Below are 20,674 nucleotides of genomic sequence, written 5' to 3'. Positions count from 1 at the left end.
GGCTGAGAATAAATACAATCACACAGGACCTTAGAACCTGTTGGCCAATCTTGGTCCCATTATGAGCCATAAATGCAGTCAGAGCCTTTTCTACCAGGGCTGTTTTAGACACTTCTGTATCAGCTGCAGTGGAGCGGCCTTCTTGGCTATAAGAGCTCCTCTTTCTCTAACAGGGACTCCCTCAGTTTTCCTTCAAATATCAGTGGCAGCATAGTATTATAAAGATTGAGATCATGTTTTACCACAATTTTACACACACACACACATATATATATAATCGTATTATCATATCCTGCTGAAACTATTTTTTCCTCTAGACTTAAAAGCATAGAACTGACTTGACAGGACAGAATTTCTTTTTAACAAAACCAGTATTTTCCAGACTCTGCCCTCCCCCTTCTCTTCCTATTCAAGCAATCTGTTCTCATTGCTTCAAGAAAGGTATGTTATATCCCAAAACGAAAAATGAAAAAAATATATTTTTTTTGGTGGTACTGGGGGTGGAACCCAGAGGCTTTCTACCTTTGGGTCATATTCCCAGACCGATTTTCTATTTTATTTGGAAACAGAGTCTCACTAAGTTGCTGAGAGCCTCACTAAGTAGCTAAGGCTGGCTTCAAACCTGTGCATTCCTCCCGTCTCAGCCTCCCAAGTACGGGGATTACAAGCGTGCGCCACCACACCCAGCAAAAATGAATTTTTTTTTTTTTTAAAGAAAAAAAGGGCCAGGTGTGGTGGCGCATGCTTGTAATCCCCGCGCTTGGGAGGCAGAGACAGGAGGATCGCGCAGGTTCGAAGCCAGCTGTGCTGGCTTAAGAGACCGTTTCCAAAAATAAAAAAGCATAAAAGAGTTCTGGGAGTATAGCCCGGAGGTAGAAGAGCTTCCAGAAACCCCAGTACCACCAAAAAATAAAAAGAAAAAGGAAAAAGAAAAAAAGGTAAAGCACATCAATGCCCGCACCAGGTTTCCTGGATCCATCCCATTTTAGTGGCAGGATCTTAGATGACACTGCTTGGCACCTTGTCCTCATCTGTGAAACAGAGCGCAGCTACCTGTGAAGCTCCTGTGAGAATAAAGGGAGTGAATATACATACTGCTCAGAACTATGTCTGATCCGGGTGTTATGGAGTATGCCTGCTACTCCAGTACTTGAGGGGCTAAGACAGGAGGATCACAGGTTTGAGATCAGCCTCAGCAACTTAGTGAGACCCTGTTTGAAAATAAAAACAGGGCTGGGGTATGGCTCAGAGGTGAAATTCTCCCGGGCTCATTCCTGAGGGGGAGGCAGGAAATCTGTCTGGCACATACTAAGAACTCTTGAAAAGACATTTTAATTTGGGATAACCTCCACTTTTCAGGAGTTCTTTAGACTCACTGCTCAACATTCAGAGAGACCTGAAAGAAGAGCTGGCTTCTGATATTAGATACCCAGTCCTATGCTCGACATCTAACATTTGTGCGAAACCTATGACAAAGTTGACCCAGTTCAATTAAGCCAAGAACTTTAATCAGTAATTCTGTTCTGCAGTCCCCTGAAGGTTCCTCTGATGATTTCTACTCCTAGATCTGTATTATGTGCTGTGCTTACGTTGTAGACTAATTCTGCCTTGAAGTTTCATCTTTGCTCTTCAAATTCAACTTCACAGGTTAAGCTTATAGCACCAGTCTCTAAAGATCAAGGTCAGTAGCAGACACTAGCAAGATAGTGCAGGGGCCAAGAGCACTTACTTATGACGTAGTTTCTTAACCTCTCTGTGTCTTGATCTTCTCATCTATATAATGAGGATGCTGATAGGAACTATCTACTTCTCAGGACTGTGAGGAGTAAGTTAGACCACACAAAGGACTCTGATCACCGCAAATGGGCAATGAACCTTGAAAACACTCTGCTGAGTGAAAAGAAGCCAGATACAGAATGCCACATATTGTATGATTCTCCTTAAACTAAACATCCAGTCAGCAAATATATAAAGACAGAAAAAAAGATTTCTGATTGTCAGGAACAGGGAAGAGGTGGAGAATAATTTCTTAACAGGTACAGAGCTTCCTTCTGGGGTGATGACAATATTCTGGAGCTAGACTATGGTTCACAACATTATGAATGTAATGAACATCATTAATGGTAAACTTTATGTCATGTCTATTGTACCATAATAAAAAGTCATTTACAAAAAAGGTCAGTAATGTTATTATTATCATTAGTAGTAGTAGTAGTAGTAGTAGTAGTAGTAGTAGTGGTGGTAATGGTCAATAATGTTATTATTTGAATTATTACATAGAGAACTACTATAACATGAAATGCTCTAGGTTCCACCCAAGGCAAAGAGTCCTGTATATTCCCAGGTAGGAGAAGAAAGGCTGTATGTGAGAACCAGGACAGCAGGGAATGGCTCAGACCAACCTTCATAAACATTGTGGTATTTGAGATGGCTCTGAAAGATGACGTAACAAGAGTCAGCCAAAAAAAAAAGTAAGAAGGGGAGGTAACAGCACAACCCAAGATATGGGTGAGAAATGGAGAACCTGCCAGAGATGTGGTAGAGTGACAGCCTAGGAGAAGGATGGTGGAGAAGCAGACTCAGAATCTGAAAATGATTTCAAGTCTAGTCTGTCATTTATTTACAAGCTGTGGGATACTGAGCCAAAATCTTATGGCCGAGCTTCCTATAAATTTAGGATGCCCACTGCTTTCTCAGGCAAAAGCTCAATCTAAACCTAAAATACTGCATGACTATATGAGATATGGCCCTATCAAAGACTGTTGACTTAGTTTTATCCAAGAATCACCTCTGGAGTTTTGGGAACATTTTGATGACTGGGTCCTACCTCCCAGGCCCAGTAATCTTGGTGGTAGTAGTTTGGAGTGTGTCCCAGAAGTGGGACTCTGAAATGCTACCCCAAAGATTCTAACACACAGTAAACTTAGAAAATCATTGTTATAACTCATCAGCCCCAGAAGAGCAGAGAATAAAGCAAGTATGCTCTGAGGGATAGAACACTATACAAACTGTATACTAGACCATGAAAAGCGTGGGACTCACAGTTAACTTTTATGCCCTCTGTATGAAGGTCTGAAGTCCTGCAGACCAGGAGAGTAACACAAATGTGGCATACTGACCCCAGGCAGTACAGCAAGGTTGAAGTTGTTCATTCTCCTTTTAAGAGGACACAAGATAGCCGGGCGTGGTGGCGCGCGCTTGTAATCCCCGCACTTGGGAGGCTGAGACAGGAGGATCGCACGGGTTCGAAGCCAGCCTCAGCTGCTTAGTGAGGCTCTCAGCAACTTAGTGAGACCCTGTTTCCAAATAAAATATAAAAAAAAACAAAAGAAAAAGGTCTGGAAGTATAGCCCGGAGGTAGAAAGCCTCTGGGCTCCACCCCTAGTACCACCAAAAAAAGAGGACACAAGATATGTGCCACACACTTCAAGAACAATTCCACACTCCACACTAAATAAGCTCCTTAGGAGCAAGGCCCACTTTCTTGACAGTTTTCTTCCTCACACAGAGCTTTACATAAAGCAGACACCCTACAGTTTTGTTTTCTTTTCCTAACACATAAATGTAATTGCTGAAATAGAATAGACCACGCCTGTTTGTAAATGGACAAAAACTTAGCTGTCTGCGAAACTCATGTATGTGGAAGGACTCATTCCCTAAAGTGAGTTAATAAGATAAATGACATGTTATAGTATTCTAGTACATGCAACCCATTATCCTTTTAAAAGACAGCACTTAATTTTTGTACTTTTTTTAGACATATCTTTGATGAAGAGGCACTTCTCTATAAAGCTAAATAGCTCTGGGCTCCAAAAACAAAACAAATCCATAGCTTTGGAACACTAAAGCATCCTGAATGAATACCTCCAACCCCAGACTCCTCACTCTCCCATTAAAATATTCCAGCCAGGTGTGGTGGTGCACACACAGGTTTTGGGAGGCTGAGAGAGGAGGATCATGCAGCTTTGAAGCCAGCCTTAGCTACTTAGTGAGGCTCTCCACAACTTAGTGAGACCATAATATAAAAAATACGCCTGGGAGTATAGCCAAGAGGTAGAAAGCCCCTGGGTTCCATCGCCAGTACTACACACACACACTCCACATTCCATATCTCTTTCCTTAGTTTCCCTGTCGTGCCTCCCTCTGGATCTACCACTGCTAGACCCTGTGCCTGACCTGGACCATTTCCAAGCCAGGCTGGGCCTCTCCTGGACTCTGACCAGTGACTCTTACTGCCATGAAAGTGGCGCTGATGCTGCCTAATTAAGGATCACAACCGACTGAGCAGGTGGCCCAGGTTTGGTATTAGGCACCAGGAAACAAGAGCAATAAAAGGACTGCAGTCGTTGAAATGCCATGGATGGGCAGCTGAGAGGGCACGGCGGGTTAATAACTAACCTTCTCAAGCCTTTATGGCTTACCAGGCATTACTGGATGAAGCCCATGTCAACTTCAAGGACAGAAGACCAGTTAGAACCCCCACCAAGTGCTGGTGGAGAACCCCGGATTGCTTTAGGAGAGGTGGCGGAGTCACAGGGAAGCCAAGAGGCCTGCTGAATGCCACTTGCACATGCCAGGAGGACTGCCTGCAGGAAGCTGCCCTTATTACACCCTCATTACTGCTCATTTGCCACAGGTGAACAGTAGTGAGCACTAAAGGCAGCCAGGAAAGGGCTTTCACCCAGAACAAGGCTGTGGACCATGTGGTCTCCAGCGCTCCGTGAGGGTAAAGGTCAGTCATTCCAGCTGTTGGCCATTTCCTACTCCCTGGAGAGTCCACAGATTCTGAATTCCCTTAAACATCACTGGAAGCCCCAGCCAGGAGAGGGAAAGGGCTCACACTCTGAGTGTATAACACTCAAACATGAGCCAGCCAGCCAAAGAAAGGCTCCAAGGTTGAAGCTGGTGCCAAGGAGCTGATGGTGAAACAGAAGGTGGTCATAGAGGAGCAGGCACTCTTTCATCAAATCTATTGAAAACTTTCCAAAGAAGAGAAATTTCGACCTCTTCAAAGATGTGATGTTCAGTGGAAAATGAAGAGGATGGTTGAGCTCACTCGCAGGAGCTGAGCAAGGAGCAGGAAACTGGGATGTGCTATTTAGAACCTAGGTGCCTTTTACAGAGGCAGTTCCGGGCACCAGCAAGGCTGTTCTCCAACTTGCCCTCAGAGCCCGAGGCCCACTCTCCCTCTCCGATATTTTCCAGTTGTTCATCCTAGAATTGTCTCTCCTTCCACTGCCTGAAATTTAGGCCTTCCTCTGAGCTTGTTTAAATACTTAATAGAGCTGGTCTTGGTGGCACACACCTATAATCATAGTACTTGGAAGGCGGGAGACCCGAGGATCGAAGTTCAGGGCCATCTTCAGCAACTTACCGAGCCCCTCAGAAACTAAGTGAGACCCTGTTTCAAGATTTTAAAAAAGGACTGGAATGTAACTCGGAGGTAGAATATCTCTGGGTACAATCCCCAGTACCCGAAAACATAAGTAAATAAATAAATATGTTCTGAATCAGCTGTATCTATTTATCTATTTATCTCCACTTAAACCTCCAGAGAACCAGAAACCTATCCCATCAATCTGTGTATCCTGCCTCAGATGCTTTAAATAAGGCTGGCTATACCTCAGAGTGATCAAATATGGAAGATCCAGATGGGCATGGTGGTGCACATTGTAATCCTAGCATTTGGGAGGCTGAGATGGGAGGATCATGGTTTGCGGCCAGCCTCAGCTACTTAGTGAGGCCCTTTGCAACTCAGTGAGACCCTGTTTCAAAATAAAGAATAAAAAGTAGGACTGGGGTTGTAGCTCAGAGGTAGGATGCCCCTGGGTTCAATCTCCAGTGTATCTCTCTCTCTCTCTCTCTCTCTCTCTCTCTCTCTCTCTCTCTCTCTCACACACACACACACACACACACACACACACAAATATATACATACATACATACATACATACATACTGGGGAGGGAAGAGGTGAGGCTATAAACAAGTGGAGTTGTGCTGATAAAAACTGAAGCCTGATGAGAGCCTACAGGGTCCATTATGCCATTCTATTTCTGAAATTTTCCCAACCAAAACTGAAGCATTGACTATACAGATCCTGCCATTGCTCACCGAAGCCACCAGCAAATGGTCACTGACTGCTGCTCACTCACAGGAGAAGTGGAGTCAGAGTATTAATCCTACTCAAGAAGCAAAGGCTCACCCAGGAAGCTTGAGGATTTGGGTGCTCCACTGAAGACTACACAGGAAAAAGGAACACCTAGTATTCTTCCTAGATACGAAACACAATCTCACAAAAACCAGGGTGACCAGCTGAACAGTGGGGGGAAAAATGCAGTTCTACCCCAAACAGGCAAAATTCATCAAACAAAGCATTATAGGGGGAAATGCAGATGATGAACAAACATGAAATTCTCAACCCCACCAACCCTGGGAAAAAGCGAAGACCACATGAGTTCCCACCACTCCCACTGGGCGGGCACGACAAGACAAAAAAGCTTGGTGATGCCAAGTGCCAGGGAAGAGCGGGTTAGGGAGGCTTTTATATGCCGCTGGGGCTCTGGGAAACAATCTGCATGATGTTGCAGGGCCCTGCCCAGCCTTCCTCCCAGGTACATACCCAAGAGAAGCACATGTTTGTAGATGTGCACCAGGAGACCAATTCCAGAAGGTTCAAAGCAGTGTTGTTGTTGTTTTTTTTTTTCCTAATAGCCCCCAACTGGAAACATCCCAAATGCCCACAAAGGATAAATAAATTCCAGTACATGCCTGCAAAAGAATTAACTACCGAGCAGTAAGAACTAAAGCTACCTCATCAATATCGATGAATCTCACATACACAGTATTGAAGGAGACCCTGTTTCAAAAATAAAGAATAAAAAATAGACCTGGGGATATAGATCGGAGGTAGAATGCCCTTGAGTTCAATCCCCAGTACCCCCCTAAAAAAATACACTGAAGTTCACAAGCATGCAAAACGAGCAATATATTGTTTAGTGAAAACCCATAAAGAAAAGGAAGGAGGGGTGAGAGGCAGACTTTGGCAGGGAGGGAGAAACACATGGGGGTTTTAATACTACCGGGATGGTCTCTGTTTAAGAGAGTAATGTAAAGAAGAATTTTCATTGTATTGTTTTTCTTTAAACTATTCATGTTATAGAAAGTCTTTTGTGTTTATATTCATCATTAAAAATTTGTTTAATGTGTCAGACAAAGGACTTGCCAACTCTGAGCAACTCAAACAAAAATGTGAGAAGGAGAAGGGAACTGAACTGTCACATACTCCCAAACCAAGACTAGACAGTCCTGGAGGACGCTCAACACAAGCAAGACCCAAGGGAAAGAAGCCAAGATCCTAGGAATAAAACCACATGGAGAGGGGCATCCACATGTCCAGTGGCCGTGCCCTAATGAATGGGCAGAACTGAGTTAACAAGGTCCAGATCTGCACAAAAACCCTAACTCACAGGAAGGGGCAAACAATGTGATATATATGTGTAAAGAAACATTAGTCAGCCTTTAAAAGGAATTAAGTTCTGACACGCACTAGGCTACAGAGAAACCCTGAAGACTGCGCTAAGTGACAGAGGTCAAATGTAAAAAGTCAAAACCTGTGGGATCTACTTATGAGGCACCTAAAATAGGCAAATCCACAGGGACAAAACGGTAGAATGGTGGTGCCGGAGCTTAGAGGGGGAAGACAGGGAATCAGTGTTTAACCAGGACAGAGTTTCAATTTAGGAAGACCAGAGCATTCTGCAGATGAACGGTGGTAGTAGTTACACCACAATGTATGTGTACTTAATGCTGCCAAAGTGTACACCTAAAACAGTAAACTTTATGTTCCTTATATAACATTTTTAAAAAAATTCATATTTCAAGCCAGGCATGGTGTAGCACACGCTTGTAATCCCAGCGCTGGGGAGGCTGAGACAGGAGGATCGCACAGGTTCGAAGCCAGCCTCGGCTACTTAGTGAGGCTCTCAGCAACTTAGTGAGACCCTGTTTCCAAATAAAGTATAAAATAGGTCTGGGGGTATAGCCTGGAGGTAGAAAGCCCCTGGGTTCCACCCCCAGTACCACCAAAAAAAAAAAAAGTTGTATTTCAGGGGAGGTGCAGCTGAGCAAGTGAGCAGGCAGGGCCAAGGAACCGCTGCCAGGCCGCCCTCAACCTGCTGTGTGGGTATCACCATACCGATGGCATTATTGGGAAGCAGGCATGGAGGAGACACCCCAAGCCAGGGCATGCCAACTCTGCAGTCACCTGCCCAAGCAGGCAGCAGGCGTCCTCACAATTGGGCACCAAGGAAGTGCCGCCGGATGATCCCATGGGTGGGACCTACCCCTTGGGGTATCTCCAAGTTCCTAGCTTCAAGAAAGAAAAGCTGGTTGCTCAGCCAGCTAGGACTTTGGGAAAAGAACCTGCAAAAACTGTTGAGAAATGGCACACAGAACCCAAATGCCAGAGATGCAGGCAGGCTAAGTGGTGCAGGAGAGACGGAGTTGTTGCATGAAACTCTGACCTTCCCAGGGAGTTTCAAGGAACACACATTTAAAACAGCAGAGCAAAGTGGTGGCACAGGCTTGTGATCCCAGTACTTAGAAGTACTGAGACGGGAAGACTGCAGGTTCACAGGCAGCCTCCGCTACTTAGTGAGGCCCTCTGCGATTTACACTCTGTTTCAAAAATTAAAGAATAGCCAGGCGCGGTGGCGCACACTTGTAATCCCAGTACTTGGGAGGCTGAGACAGGAGGATTGCGCAGGTTCACAGCGAGCCTCAGCTACTTAGAGAGGCTCTCAGCACCTTAGTAAGACCCTGTTTCCAAATAAAATACAAAATAGGTCTGGGAGTGTAGCCCGAAGGTAGAAAGCCTCTGGGTTCCATCCCCACACCACAAATTATATACACACACACACACATACACTCATATACATATACATATGTGTGTGTATATATATATATATATATGTATATATATAATTAAAGAATAAAAATTAGGGCTAAGGGAGTAGGTCAGAGGTAGAATGCCCCTAGTTCAATCCCTAGTATCACACACACACACAGCATAGCGAAGGCTGGGGGAAGAATATGGGAAACAGAGCCAACCTGGCTTGACTACCAGGTACCAGGCCAGTGGCCTAGGCCATCTGCTCCCTGAGACCCCCTGTAAAAGGGTGATAATGCCTTCCCAGGCAGTGGCCATTAAGGGAAGCAACACAAATTCTGTGAGCCTGGGAGGTAGGGTTGCTGAAGAGGCAGGAGACCAGGTGCTTTGCAGATCAAACTCCAAGCTCGAGAGACAGGCAGAGACAGGTATTACTCACATACACACCACACACAGAGAAGAGGGTTGAACTGAAGTCATCCAGAACGAGCACAAAGAGGGCACCAAACTGGCAATAAGTGTGTCAGGAAGCTTGGATGGGAAGGAAAACATTTTTAAAGAGAGGGAGGAGGCCCGGGTGCCACCCATCATGGTGACACATGCCTGTAATCGCAGCTGCTTGGGAGGCTGAAGAAAAGGACTGCAAGACCCAGGCCAGCCAGGGCAACTTAGCGAGAACCTGTCTCAAAATAGGAAAAGGGGAAGCCGGCTGTGGTGGCGCACACTTGTAACCCCCGTGCTTGGGAGACTGAAACAGGAGGATGACACAGGTTCGAAGCCAGCCTCAGCTACTTAGTGAGACCCTCTTTCCAAAAAATATATAAAATAGGTCTGGGAGTATAGCCTGGAGGTAGAAAGCCTCTGGGTTCCACCCCCAGTACCACCAAAAAAAAAAAAAAATAGGGAAAGGGGTGTGGGGCTAGGGATATCGCTCACTGACCTAGTATGTGCTAGGCTCTGGGTTCAATCTCCAGTACCAAACCCCAAGAAAGGGGTGAGAATAGGACTGTGTTGGAGCTTAATGGTAGAGCACTTAGCTAGCACAAAGGAAGCCCTGGGCTCCATCCCCAGCACAGGAAAAAAAAAAAAAAAAGATATATGCCATGCTTATAAACATGTATACAAAAGCACAAAAAAATAGCTGGATGCCATGGCCCAATCTTTTAAGCCCCATACTTGGGAGGCTGAGACAGGAAGATCTCAGGCTCACAACAAGCTTCAATAACTTAATGAGACCTTGTTTCAAATAAAATAAAATAAAATAGGATTAGGGGTGTAGCTCAGAGGCAGAATGTCCCTGGGTTCAATCTCTATTACCACAAAAAATACACATAAAAAGTACAAATACTGAAAGGAACAAAGCAAAACCAACCCGTTGCTGTGCATCAGGATGGGAGTATGAAAAATGCTTTTCTTGGCGATGTGTGTGTGTGTGTGTGTGTGTGTGTGTGTGTGTTTCTGAAGATTGAACCCAGGGGTGTTCTATCATTGAGTTATATCTCCAGCCTCAAACCTGTGATCCTCCTGCTTCAGCCTCCCAAGCATCTGGGATTACAGGTTCTTGGTGATAATTTTAATGTTGATTTAAGACCATCAAACCAATATATACTCTAGAGAAAATGCATTCAGCAAGCCTAACTAAAGATGTATACCCAGTCTCTGAAGATTCCACACGGCCTGCAAAGGCAGACATCTTGAGGCTCAGGGGTCCCCATCCGCCCAGGACCTTTAGGGCAGGCTCAGAGCCACCCACACCTCCCATGCCCAGCACAGCCATCAAGAGACTCCTCATACCATCTCTCTCCTCTACAGAATGAGCTTGAGCCTGAGTCGACCTCACCAGCTGTGTGGCTTTGGACAACATTTCCTAACCTGCCTGCTAAGCCCTGACTCTCTCCTCTACAAATCAGGGATAACAACAGTAAGCTGCTGCAGTTATTGTGATCACTCAACAAGATAATCCCGGAAGCACTTAGCACAGTACCAGGGTGGCAGCAAGGGGCGGTGTGTGTAGCTCGGGACAGTCATCTGCACTTCAAAGGTTCCTCTGGCGCTCCTTAAGACCTAGGGCCACAGCTGAGGCTCAGGATCCTCTCCACTCCAAGGAGCTCAGCGCCTGGGGACTGAGTGGGTTTTTTGGCTCCTATTCTCTTTGCCTGGCACATGCTACCCAGAAACCTGCCCACGAAATCTAACAGCTACGTGCCTGTGCATCCTATGGGACAACCACAAGGTCAATCTGGGCATCAGACCTGCTCCAACTCCACCCCACAGTTCCACTTCTCCCCTTGCACTGCCTCTTGTCGGGGTACATGTCTGCCATAGATTGGGAGCTCAAAAACCCATCCTCCCTCTCTGGTATCCCTTCCAGGCTTAATTCAGTGAAAAGCTCAACAGGCCTTTGTTGACTAGAGAAGATTTACCTTGGGCAAACAAAAACATTTTGGAAAATAGTTAAAAATAAACCAAACAATAAAACCAAGTGGACCAGGTGAGATACTCCTGGCTTTAAAGAGAAGCCATGGAATCTACAGAAAGTGTGAGATTAGGGAGATTGGGGACGAGAGGACATGCTATAAGGCTCCCCACCTCAACCAGGTCCACGCTGGCCGAGGAGTCAATGAACAGAGCTGCCACAGCCCAATGCAGGGACCTCCAGGCCACATCAGCAGCCCTTTAACCTGCCAATAAGGGCATCTGGGAGTCTCAGAGGAGAAGAGCTTGCTTCTCATCCAGGCAAGGGTACGGGGCAGCAGACAGCTTGGATGGCCAACCAGCATTGCAGGACTCCCCAAAAATATACAGAGGAGGGCTAAGGGCTTCACCCTAAGGAGACACAAACATGGCATCTATAGTTCCTCTTCAACTGTTCTGAAAAGGTGGGGAGAAACTTTCATCAACAGATTTAAATTCGTCATCTAAAATAGATATTTCTGAGGGTGCACTGCCAGCTACTCAGGAGACAGAGGCAGGAGGACTGCAAGTTTGAGACCAGCCTCAGCAACATAGTGAAATCCTGTCTCAAAAAAAAAAAAAGAAAAAAGAAAAAAGCTGGAGATCTAACACAGTGGTAGCACTACCTCAGATCAATACATACCACAATTTTACCAGTGGCTATTTCTGATGAAGTTTTTGCTGCTGTTTTACTGTCTCTTTGCCTCTCTGTATTTTCTAATCCTTCTACTACAAATGTGTTCTAAATGTGCAATGAGTGTGGAGGAGGAACACACACACCAACCTGAAAAAGAAATAAAACACCCAGATGAATCAGCAGCTGCCCCAGCCCCTGGCAGCAGCTTGGGCAAATGGTAAAAAGTGTGTGCAGATTCCTGGCCAGGAAGGCTCGAGGCAGAGGGGAGTATCCTGCAGCTGCGGGAGGAAGGCCTGCAGCGGGAAAGGATGCCACACACAAGTTGAAGACAATGTCGGTAGAGGATTTCTGTGGTTACCAGGATGGATATGTACAAAGTCTCCACACAAGAACTTAGGGAAGGCCCCACCCCCGCCGACCTTCTGCTATTTCAAAACCAGGGACAGAATTCAATGCGATTATACACGTGGGAGTGCTTAGCAAGTGAATATTTGCCCAAGCCCTGTACCACTGTAGGGTCATGTTACTGGCACCAGAGAGGCTGGGCAGACCCCACCATCCCCTGCAGCCCCTTCTCCCTACAGACCAAACCCCCCTCCCACATCAACAGTGACAGTCCTGCCAGTGTAGAATCAGAGTTAGAGGTCTCACCTCTATCAAATCCCACCTGAAGAAGGTGCTCGCCCCACCTCTCTTGCCCCCCACCTCCACCCTCCTATTAGGACAAAGAAGGGTGTCTATTTAAAAAAAATAACACAAGCCGGGCGTGGTGGCGCACGCTTGTAATCCCCGCGCTTGGGAGGCAGAGACAGGAGGATCGCGCAGGTTCGAAGCCAGCCGCGTGCACTGGCTTAGGAGACCCTGTTTCCAAATAAAAATGTAAAAATAGGTTTGGGAGTGTAGCCCGGAGGTAGAAGGGCTTCCAGGAACCCCAGTACCACCAAAAAAAAAAAAAAAAAAACACAAGCCTCTCCTTCCTCACAACTCTCTCCTTCCTCCCTCCCTCCCTCCCTCTCATAGGATTGGGGATTGTACCCAGGGACATTCTACCTCTGAGCTACACCCCCAGCACTATTATATTTTTATTTTGAAACAGAGTCTCTAAGTTCACTAAACTGCAGAGGAGCTTGCTAAGTTGCTGAGATGGGCCACAAACCTCTGATCCCCCATCTCAGCCTCCCAAGTACTGGAATTATAAGCATGCGCCACCAAGCCCAGCTCAAAAGCATCTCTTATATCACACCCAAATGCTAATTTCCGCTAAGGAAGAACCAAGCAATGGCTAGTCTGCAGGGCACACTTGTATTTTTTTGTTGTTCTCATGTCTAGTACCAGAAATCTTTTTTCATATCTTTTCCATAGTCCAGAGAGGAAGAATGATAGTTTTATAAAATTAGAACCTTCTAGCAACCCTTCGGTATCTTGCCGTTTATTAAGGCTTCTTATATTCTTTCTGTCACTTAATCCTCCCATTTTAAAGACTGGGAAGTCGATGCTCCGAGCTGAATTTGCCCAACACAGCAGAGCCAGGCTGTAAGACAACACTGGAAGCCTCCATCTTTGCACTGTTCCCCAGTGATTCAATGCCAAGGTCCAGATACAGTAAGAGCAACTGGGCCAAGTGCCACGCTGGCAGCCATCTCCTCCAAGGCATGGCGGCAACACTAACCAGCCAGCCACACGTCCATACAGCTCCCCACCACAGCTGCTGGAAGAATGCACACACACACACAGGCAACAGAGGCGGGGCCGAGCAGGAGCAATGCCAGGGATTTAGTCAACAGAGAGCTAATACCAGTCAACAGTGGGTGCTGCTGCCAAGCACACCAATGGGATCTTGAGCTGCATTCACAGAGGCAAAGTGTCCAGGGCAGGCCTGGCTGCCTCTGCCTGCCCTGCTCGGGCCGGACCACACCTGAAGGCGGTGCCATCCAAGGCAGGGCCATGATTTCTGAAGGAGTGGCACAGGGTGGTACTGGGATTGGCAGGTGAGCCCAGGACTCACCTGGGGGCTGGGTTGGTACAATGAGCCCACTTTCGACTGCAGGTAATAGATGAGGTTTCTTTCTCTTTTTTCTTTCTTTTTTTTTTTTTTTTTTTTTTTTGCGGTGCTGAAGATGGAACCCAGGGGCCTTCTACCCTCTGGGCTACACTCCCAGACCTATTTTATATTTTATTTGAAAACAGGGCCTCAGTAAGTTGCTGAGAGCCTCACTAAGTAGCTGAGGCTGGCTTTGAACCTGTGCAATCTTCTTGTCTCAACCTCCCAAGTACTGGGATTACAAGCGTGCGCCACCACGCCTGGCTTCTTATTCTTTATTTTGAAACACTGAGTTGCAAAAGGCCTCACTAAGTAGCTAAGCTGTCCTTGAACCTTCGGTCCTACTGTCTCAGCCTCGCAAATGCTGGGATTAAAAATTTGTGCCACCTCGCCCTACTAATAGATGAGGGCTTTGTTTTGTTTTTTGGTGGTACTGGGGTTCCTGGAAACCCTTCTGCCTCCGGGCTACATTCCCAGACACCTATTTTTTATATTTTTATTTGGAAACAGGGTCTCTGGCTTCCAACCTGCACCATCCTCCTGTCTCCACCTCCCAAGCGCAGAGATTACAAGCGTGCGCCACCACGCTCGGCTCAGATGATGTTTTTAAAGACCCTTTTATTCATGTTTCACCAAAGACAGAGAAGCCACAAGGGTCCAGAGCAAAGGTTAAGAAAAGCCAGGAGCACTAGGAGGCTCAACCTACCACCACTCAGAGGGACTCCACATCCTGTCAGAGAACACTGGCTGAGGAGGACCATTAAGTAGCTTCTTCCTTGATCACAGAAGACAACTGGACTGTGGATTTGCTAAGGAGACACTGGGTTTGAGCTCTAGCCTTTCAAGTATCAGAAACTCCATAAAGTCCTCCTGTCCCTCTGATCCCCAGCACTCAGGCCTGGGTGTGCCTCTCCTATGACTTAGCATCACTCTGAATAAAAAACACCCTGTTTCCACCCTCCAGGCCATGTCTCTTTCACCTGTCTGCACAGCACAGAGCTTGGCACGTTAAAGATACCCAATAAAGGATGACTGCTCTGAACCAAGGTGCCACAGCAGGGTCACACTGAGGGTGGTGTTGTGTTCCAGGCAATTTCAGAACACAAGTATCCTGACTAGGGCTAATAAAAAAGCTTATGACAACACATAACCATTTTTAGTATGTTGAGCAAAGGAATTCTGGAGGCTAACACCACCAGAGGGTTTTAATTACAAAGGATGCACAGACAGCCTGGCCGGGTCCCTGGGTGTCTGTGGAAGTGATATGGCGGCAGAGAATGAAGCTTACTTAGGGGTAGAGAGAGGTCAAAGGTAAATCCTCTCTGTGACAAGCAGGCAGGCGATGCCAGAACACAGGAAGCAGTAAATGCCCAGAAACAAAGAAGAGGAGAATAAGGACAAGAGGGGCACGTGCTTCAAAAAACGGCATAAAGAGGAAGCCCAGGGAAGTGGGTCTGCTGATCAGCGCACGGGCTACAAATCCATCTGGGAGCCAGCCGCCTGGCACTGAACCTCGTAACCGTGAGAATTAATTACAGGAACTAACACTCTAATCTGAGAAGATCAGCAGAGGAGACTGTGTGGTGCAGTTCTAATATCTAATAAATCTTTAAATCGATGAGCCGTGCTCACTAGGGAGTTTTCTTTATCTTTCCTCCCTGGGAACTCACAAAAGCTGGCATTTGCTTTTTATTTGCGTTTGGACAAGGTGCACTGACATAGGTGTGCAGGTGGTTAAAACGTGGGATTCGCTAAGTCACATCTTAAAAGGCATTAGGAAGGATACGTCTTAAAAAAAAAAACTGGGATGGGGGATTATTATGGAGCCTATAGGAAAGACACCTTGTCACATGCAAATGTCCCCCCCACCGTGCTCAGTGTGGGGCTCCCAGGAATAAGTCAGAATTCCCAATCCCAACCTCTCTGTCTGTGTACCTGTCTGGGTCTATTTACCACGCACACACTTTAGTCAGTTTGCAGTTTTCATCTCAGAAACACCACTTAAGCCTGTCTTACAAACCTGACAGCAGCAATACATTTTATAAACGAATTATCCCTGGGGAACCGACAAGCAACCCAGCGGTAAGGAGCAGCATCAAAGTTCCCAAGCACAGCATTCCTCCCAGATGCAAACTACGCCACATTCTCTCCAAACCCCAGCTGCCCCCTCCGGAGGCAGCCAGCCTGCACACCTCCCCTCTCCTCCCAGCTCTCAGGCCCTCTCTCCCGGCTGAAGAAAAGCAGGAGAGCCTCATTCTGGGGGAGCAGTAACATTTTAATGCTATTTTAAAGACAACAGCTCCAAGCACCGGAATGTTGGCTCCTTTTCCGTGAATAAAAAAGGCCCCAAAAGGGTATTTTCATAACAAAAATGATATCCTATGGCGAGCACAAGAAACCACAAAAATAAAATTGCCATAAATTGAAAGTGTCTCAAAAATTCTACACAGGAAAGAATTACACCGAGCTGGGGCAGCTCTGATTTTCCCATCTGATACCCTGACATGTTCCTAGTTCTCTCGTGATGTCCAGAGAATCCCTGCCACCCGGGAAGGCCTGAATGCTTTCTTTACAAGTCCTTCCCTCGAATCCCTCAGGACAATCTGTAACATTCATCTCCAGCTCAATTACTGCTGTGTCCTCAGTCACACCCAAAGATTCCCGAAGGCACCGTCTGCCGCAGCGCCGGGTGCTCAGTAGGCGCCCCGTTAATGTGTGGGTTTGATGGGATCTGAGCTGGCCCCTTCGCCAGAAGGACTCTTGGGTGGCTGGACGCCCGGCCAGGGACAGCACCGCCGGTCTAGCCCTGGGCTGGCGCAGGCGGGGGCACAACCACCTGTGGGCGGCTGGAGGACGCAGGCCCTAGCGCCGCCGCCCCGGGTGCCCGCGCCCGGCCCCACGCACGACATATTGCTGGGATCTGGGGAGAGCCGGGGAGAGCCAGGTCTCTGCCCGAACAAAGTTGACCAGGTCCCAGAGTTAGCTCCCAAATCACTCCACCCTCTGCGAGCCCCGGGAGGCCGGGGGAGCTCTCCGAGCTGGAGGTGGGGGGCACCCCGCGGGGCCAGCAGCCAGGAGAAAGTGCCCCTTGACCCCTTCCCACACCTGGGGAATCTGCTGGGCAGCAGGCGGGGGCTCAGCTCTCCACGGTCCAACCGAGGCCTAAAGGAGAGTTTGCGAGCTGGGGGAAGACGCGGGACACCCCGGGGACAGCCCTGCGTGGCTCTGGGGCTTTCTACCCAATAACCCGCGTCGGGAAGGCCCCCGCTGGGACCTGAGGAGCGGCTGGACAGCCCCGGCCGGGAGCTCCGGCCGCCGCGCCAAGGGGCGGGGACTCGGAGCGGGGGCTGTGCGCGCCGGAGGGGCGAGGCCCGCGGGGCTGGGTGGGCGCAGCGCCCCGGGAAGGGGCGCGGGCCAGGACCCGCCCGGGGGCGCGGGGACGCACGGCCGAGGGCCGGCGGGCGGCGGGGGCTGGAGGGTGGGGGAGGGGCCCGGGGCGGGGGGCGCCCGGAGCGCGGCCCGCGGCCGGGGGCGGCACTCACCGGCAGGTCCACGCTCACTTCGGTCCCGTCGAGCAGGAAGACGCGGCAGTAGAGGGTGGCCTTGGCGGCGCCGGCGGCGGAGATGTGCACGGCCGCGCCGCCCGTGAGCAGGGGCCCGCCGCCCGCCGGGAACACGCTGCCCCCGGGCGCGGCGGGCAGCGCCGAGGGGCCGGCGGGACCCCCGCGCGGGCCCCCGTCGCGCTCGTCCCCCAGCCCGGCGGCTCCGCGCCCCGCCGCGCCCCGCGCGTAGCGCTGCATGGAGCGGCGGCCAAAGGTCCGGCGCAGGAACCGCAGCATCCTGGCCGGGGGCGCCCCCTGCCTCCGCCCCCTGCGCCGCCGCCGTCCGCGCCCGCCGCCGCCGCCCGGGGCTCGCTCCCGCCGAGGCCGAGGCCGCGGCCGCGCTCCGGCCGCCCGCGGGGCGCGCAGACCCGGCGGGCGCCGGCGGCCAGGGGCGGCGGGCTCGGGCGCGCTCCGGGCGGCCTGCGCGCGGCCGAGGCGCGGGGGGCTGCGGGGCGCGGGGGGCGGACGGTCCCGGCCGCGCCGGCCGCGGGCCAGCCCGAGCAGGGCGCCTGCGTGCTCCGGCGCTCGCTCCCACTCGCCGCGCCGCGCCCGGCCGAGGAGGCCCCGGCGGCGCCCGCTCCCGAGGCGCCGGGTCCCGCGCCCGCAGCCCCCGCCTCCCACCTGGGAGGCTGCACCTCCAGCCGCCGCCGCCGCCGCCGGGACTGCAGCACGCCCTCCTCCCTCGGGGCTGCGCCGGGCAACTGCAAGCCGGGTCTGTGCTGCCCCCTGCCGGCCCGAGCGCCCCCCGCTGCTGGAGGTGCGCTCACGTGTGTACACGTAGGTGAGCACACACGTGTTTCCGGCGCCCCGAGCCCCGGAGCCGCTGAGAGGTGCCCCTCTCCGGGTTAGGGAAGCAAGACTGATGCGTGCTTTTCGGGAAGGCTGGCTCCAGCGGCCACACAGAGAAAGACATTAAGTTTCTCCCTCTGGAAAAAGAGGGTTCGGTGTCCCCCCCCTTCTTGCAGAAGGGAAGGAAAAGGTGGAGTAGGTAACCCCGGAGGCCCCTGCTGCTTAATGACGTTCCATCAGTTTGAGATCTCAGAGCTGGAAGCGCTCCCCAAGTCTTCCAGTCGAATGGATTCCTTCTAAAATGAGGAAATAGCGAGGAGGGGAAGAACTTTACATCCAACTACGCAGGAGACACCCCTCCTCAAGGTCCACTGTAGAAGCAAGAGCCTGCGCCGCCAACCACAACCAAAGGCAAAGAAGAGGGAACAGGTTGCTGGGAAGGAAAGTAGGACTGGGGCCTTGACAAGGGAGAGCCTGGGGCCCACTGAGAATATCGGAGACAGGGAGTCGTTCGCAAAGCCACCGGGTCCAGGTCGGCTTTCAGAGACGAGTGCTGTCCAGTGCTGCTGAGTGAGGAATGTGGGAAGGATGAGGGCCAAAGGAGGGCAGGCCTCTTGGGAAGAATAACACTACTCTGGATCGCTCCGTAATCTAGTGCCAGACACTGCTAAACCCTTCCCATTCATCCTGTCGTTAATCCTCGTGACAGCCTGCTTCTACTGACATTCTTCTCCCCATTGTACGGAGGAGGAAACTGAAGCTTAGGGGGCTTAAGAAACTAGCTGCAGCTTGCAGGGCTCCTTTACCAGACGCCTAAGCTGTTGCTGAAGCAGGCAACCTGGTTGATAAGGAGAAGCGGTGGTCCCGGCAAAAGGGACAGACAGAGAGAGAGGGGTGAATTTGGGGAGCATTCCAAAACAGACCTTTACTGAGGATCAGACAGTGGCTCGGGTGAGTTCATGGGTGATATTTTCATTAATCCTTGCTCCAGCCCTTCCAGGTAGTTCTGTTTATCTCCATTTACTTAGGTGGATTTGGGAGCTTAGAGACATAATCCTTGCCCCAAGTCATGGAGCCGCAGCAGCCAGTGCCCTCCACTTGTTGCTTGGCATTCCCCTTATGACACTTACAGGACCGTCACTGGATGGACTGTAAGCTGCACGGGGACAAGACTTCTTCTAAGCCATTGTCGTATCCCCACTCGGCACCTAGCCTGCTGTCTGGTAAGGAGTAGGTATTCATCATAGGCTTGTTGAATGACTGCAGGAACGCATTTCATCTGCAGAATGGCTCTAGCATGGGTTCCAATATTGCCTGTAAGAGACGAGGAAAGTAAAGGTTGGGATGGAGGCTGGACTCCCGTACTCCCGGTTCCTGACTCCAGACCTCGCGTGCCCCTGGCAAGACCACGCCATTGTGAATCTCACAGGGACTCAGATGGCTTTAGTGTTCTCTGTGCTTCCATCACAAGAGCAATGTTACCCTTCCCCCCATTACACGGAGGAGAAACGGGGCCCGGCATTCCTTTAGCGAAAGGTCATGTCACTGAAGTTTTGTTTCCTTTTTTCAGTACTGGGAATTGAATCCAGATCATGGCACAAGCTGGGCAAGAGTTCTACTACTGAGATACACACCTGGGACTTTTTTTTTTTTTTTTTTTTTTCGTGATACTGGGAATGGAACCCAGAGGCCTTCTACCTCTGGGCTACACTCCCAGACATATTTTCTATTTTATTTGGAAACAGGGTCTCACCAAGTTGCTGAGAGCCTCACTATATAGCTGAGGCTGGCTTCGAACCTGTGTGATCCTCCTGTCTCAGGCTTCCAAGTGCTGGGATTACAAGCGTGTGCCACCACGCCCAGCAGCACCTGGGACTTTTACTTTTTATTTCTCTTTAAATTGCCCAGATTGGCCCCCAACTTGCAATCCTCCTGCCTCAGTTTCCCAGGTAGCTGGGATTACAGGTGTACACCACTGTACCTGGCTTCCTGTCACTAGTTTCAACCTCAAAATTTCAACATTTGATGAGCAAGTTTATATTTTAACTGTTTATGATATGGGGGGGGCCTTGGGGAGGGTACAAGGGATTGAACCCAGAGGCATTCTACCTCTGAGTTCCACTCCCAGCCCTATTTTATTTTTTATTTGGAAACAAGGTCTCATTATGTTGCTAAAGCTGACCTCAAACCTGTGATCCTCCTGTCTCAGCCTCCTAAGTACTGGGATTATAGGCATGTGCTACCTTGCCCAGCTGATAATGT

At 49.6% G+C, this 20,674-nt stretch overlaps 1 protein-coding gene across 6 annotated transcripts in view; it reads right to left on the bottom strand.

Moving 5' to 3' along the window:
• Positions 1-17,860, bottom strand: part of EPB41L4B (erythrocyte membrane protein band 4.1 like 4B) — a gene marked incomplete at both ends in the record, with an annotated part of 147,535 nt that extends 129,675 nt beyond the window's left edge. For all 6 annotated transcript variants that reach the window (XM_080709161.1, XM_080709160.1, XM_080709162.1 and 3 more), the window contains one exon: positions 17,564-17,860. In XM_080709161.1, the coding sequence (XP_080565287.1) occupies positions 17,564-17,860 (297 nt within the window). The remainder of the gene's footprint in view (positions 1-17,563) is intronic.
• Between the last annotated feature and the right edge of the window lie 2,814 nt (positions 17,861-20,674).

Source organism: Muscardinus avellanarius (genome assembly GCF_963383645.1).
Source record: "Muscardinus avellanarius genome assembly, chromosome: 13".
NCBI lineage: Eukaryota > Metazoa > Chordata > Mammalia > Rodentia > Gliridae > Muscardinus > Muscardinus avellanarius.
Note: the sequence above shows the minus strand (reverse complement) of the source record. Positions and strands in the feature narration are given on the sequence as shown.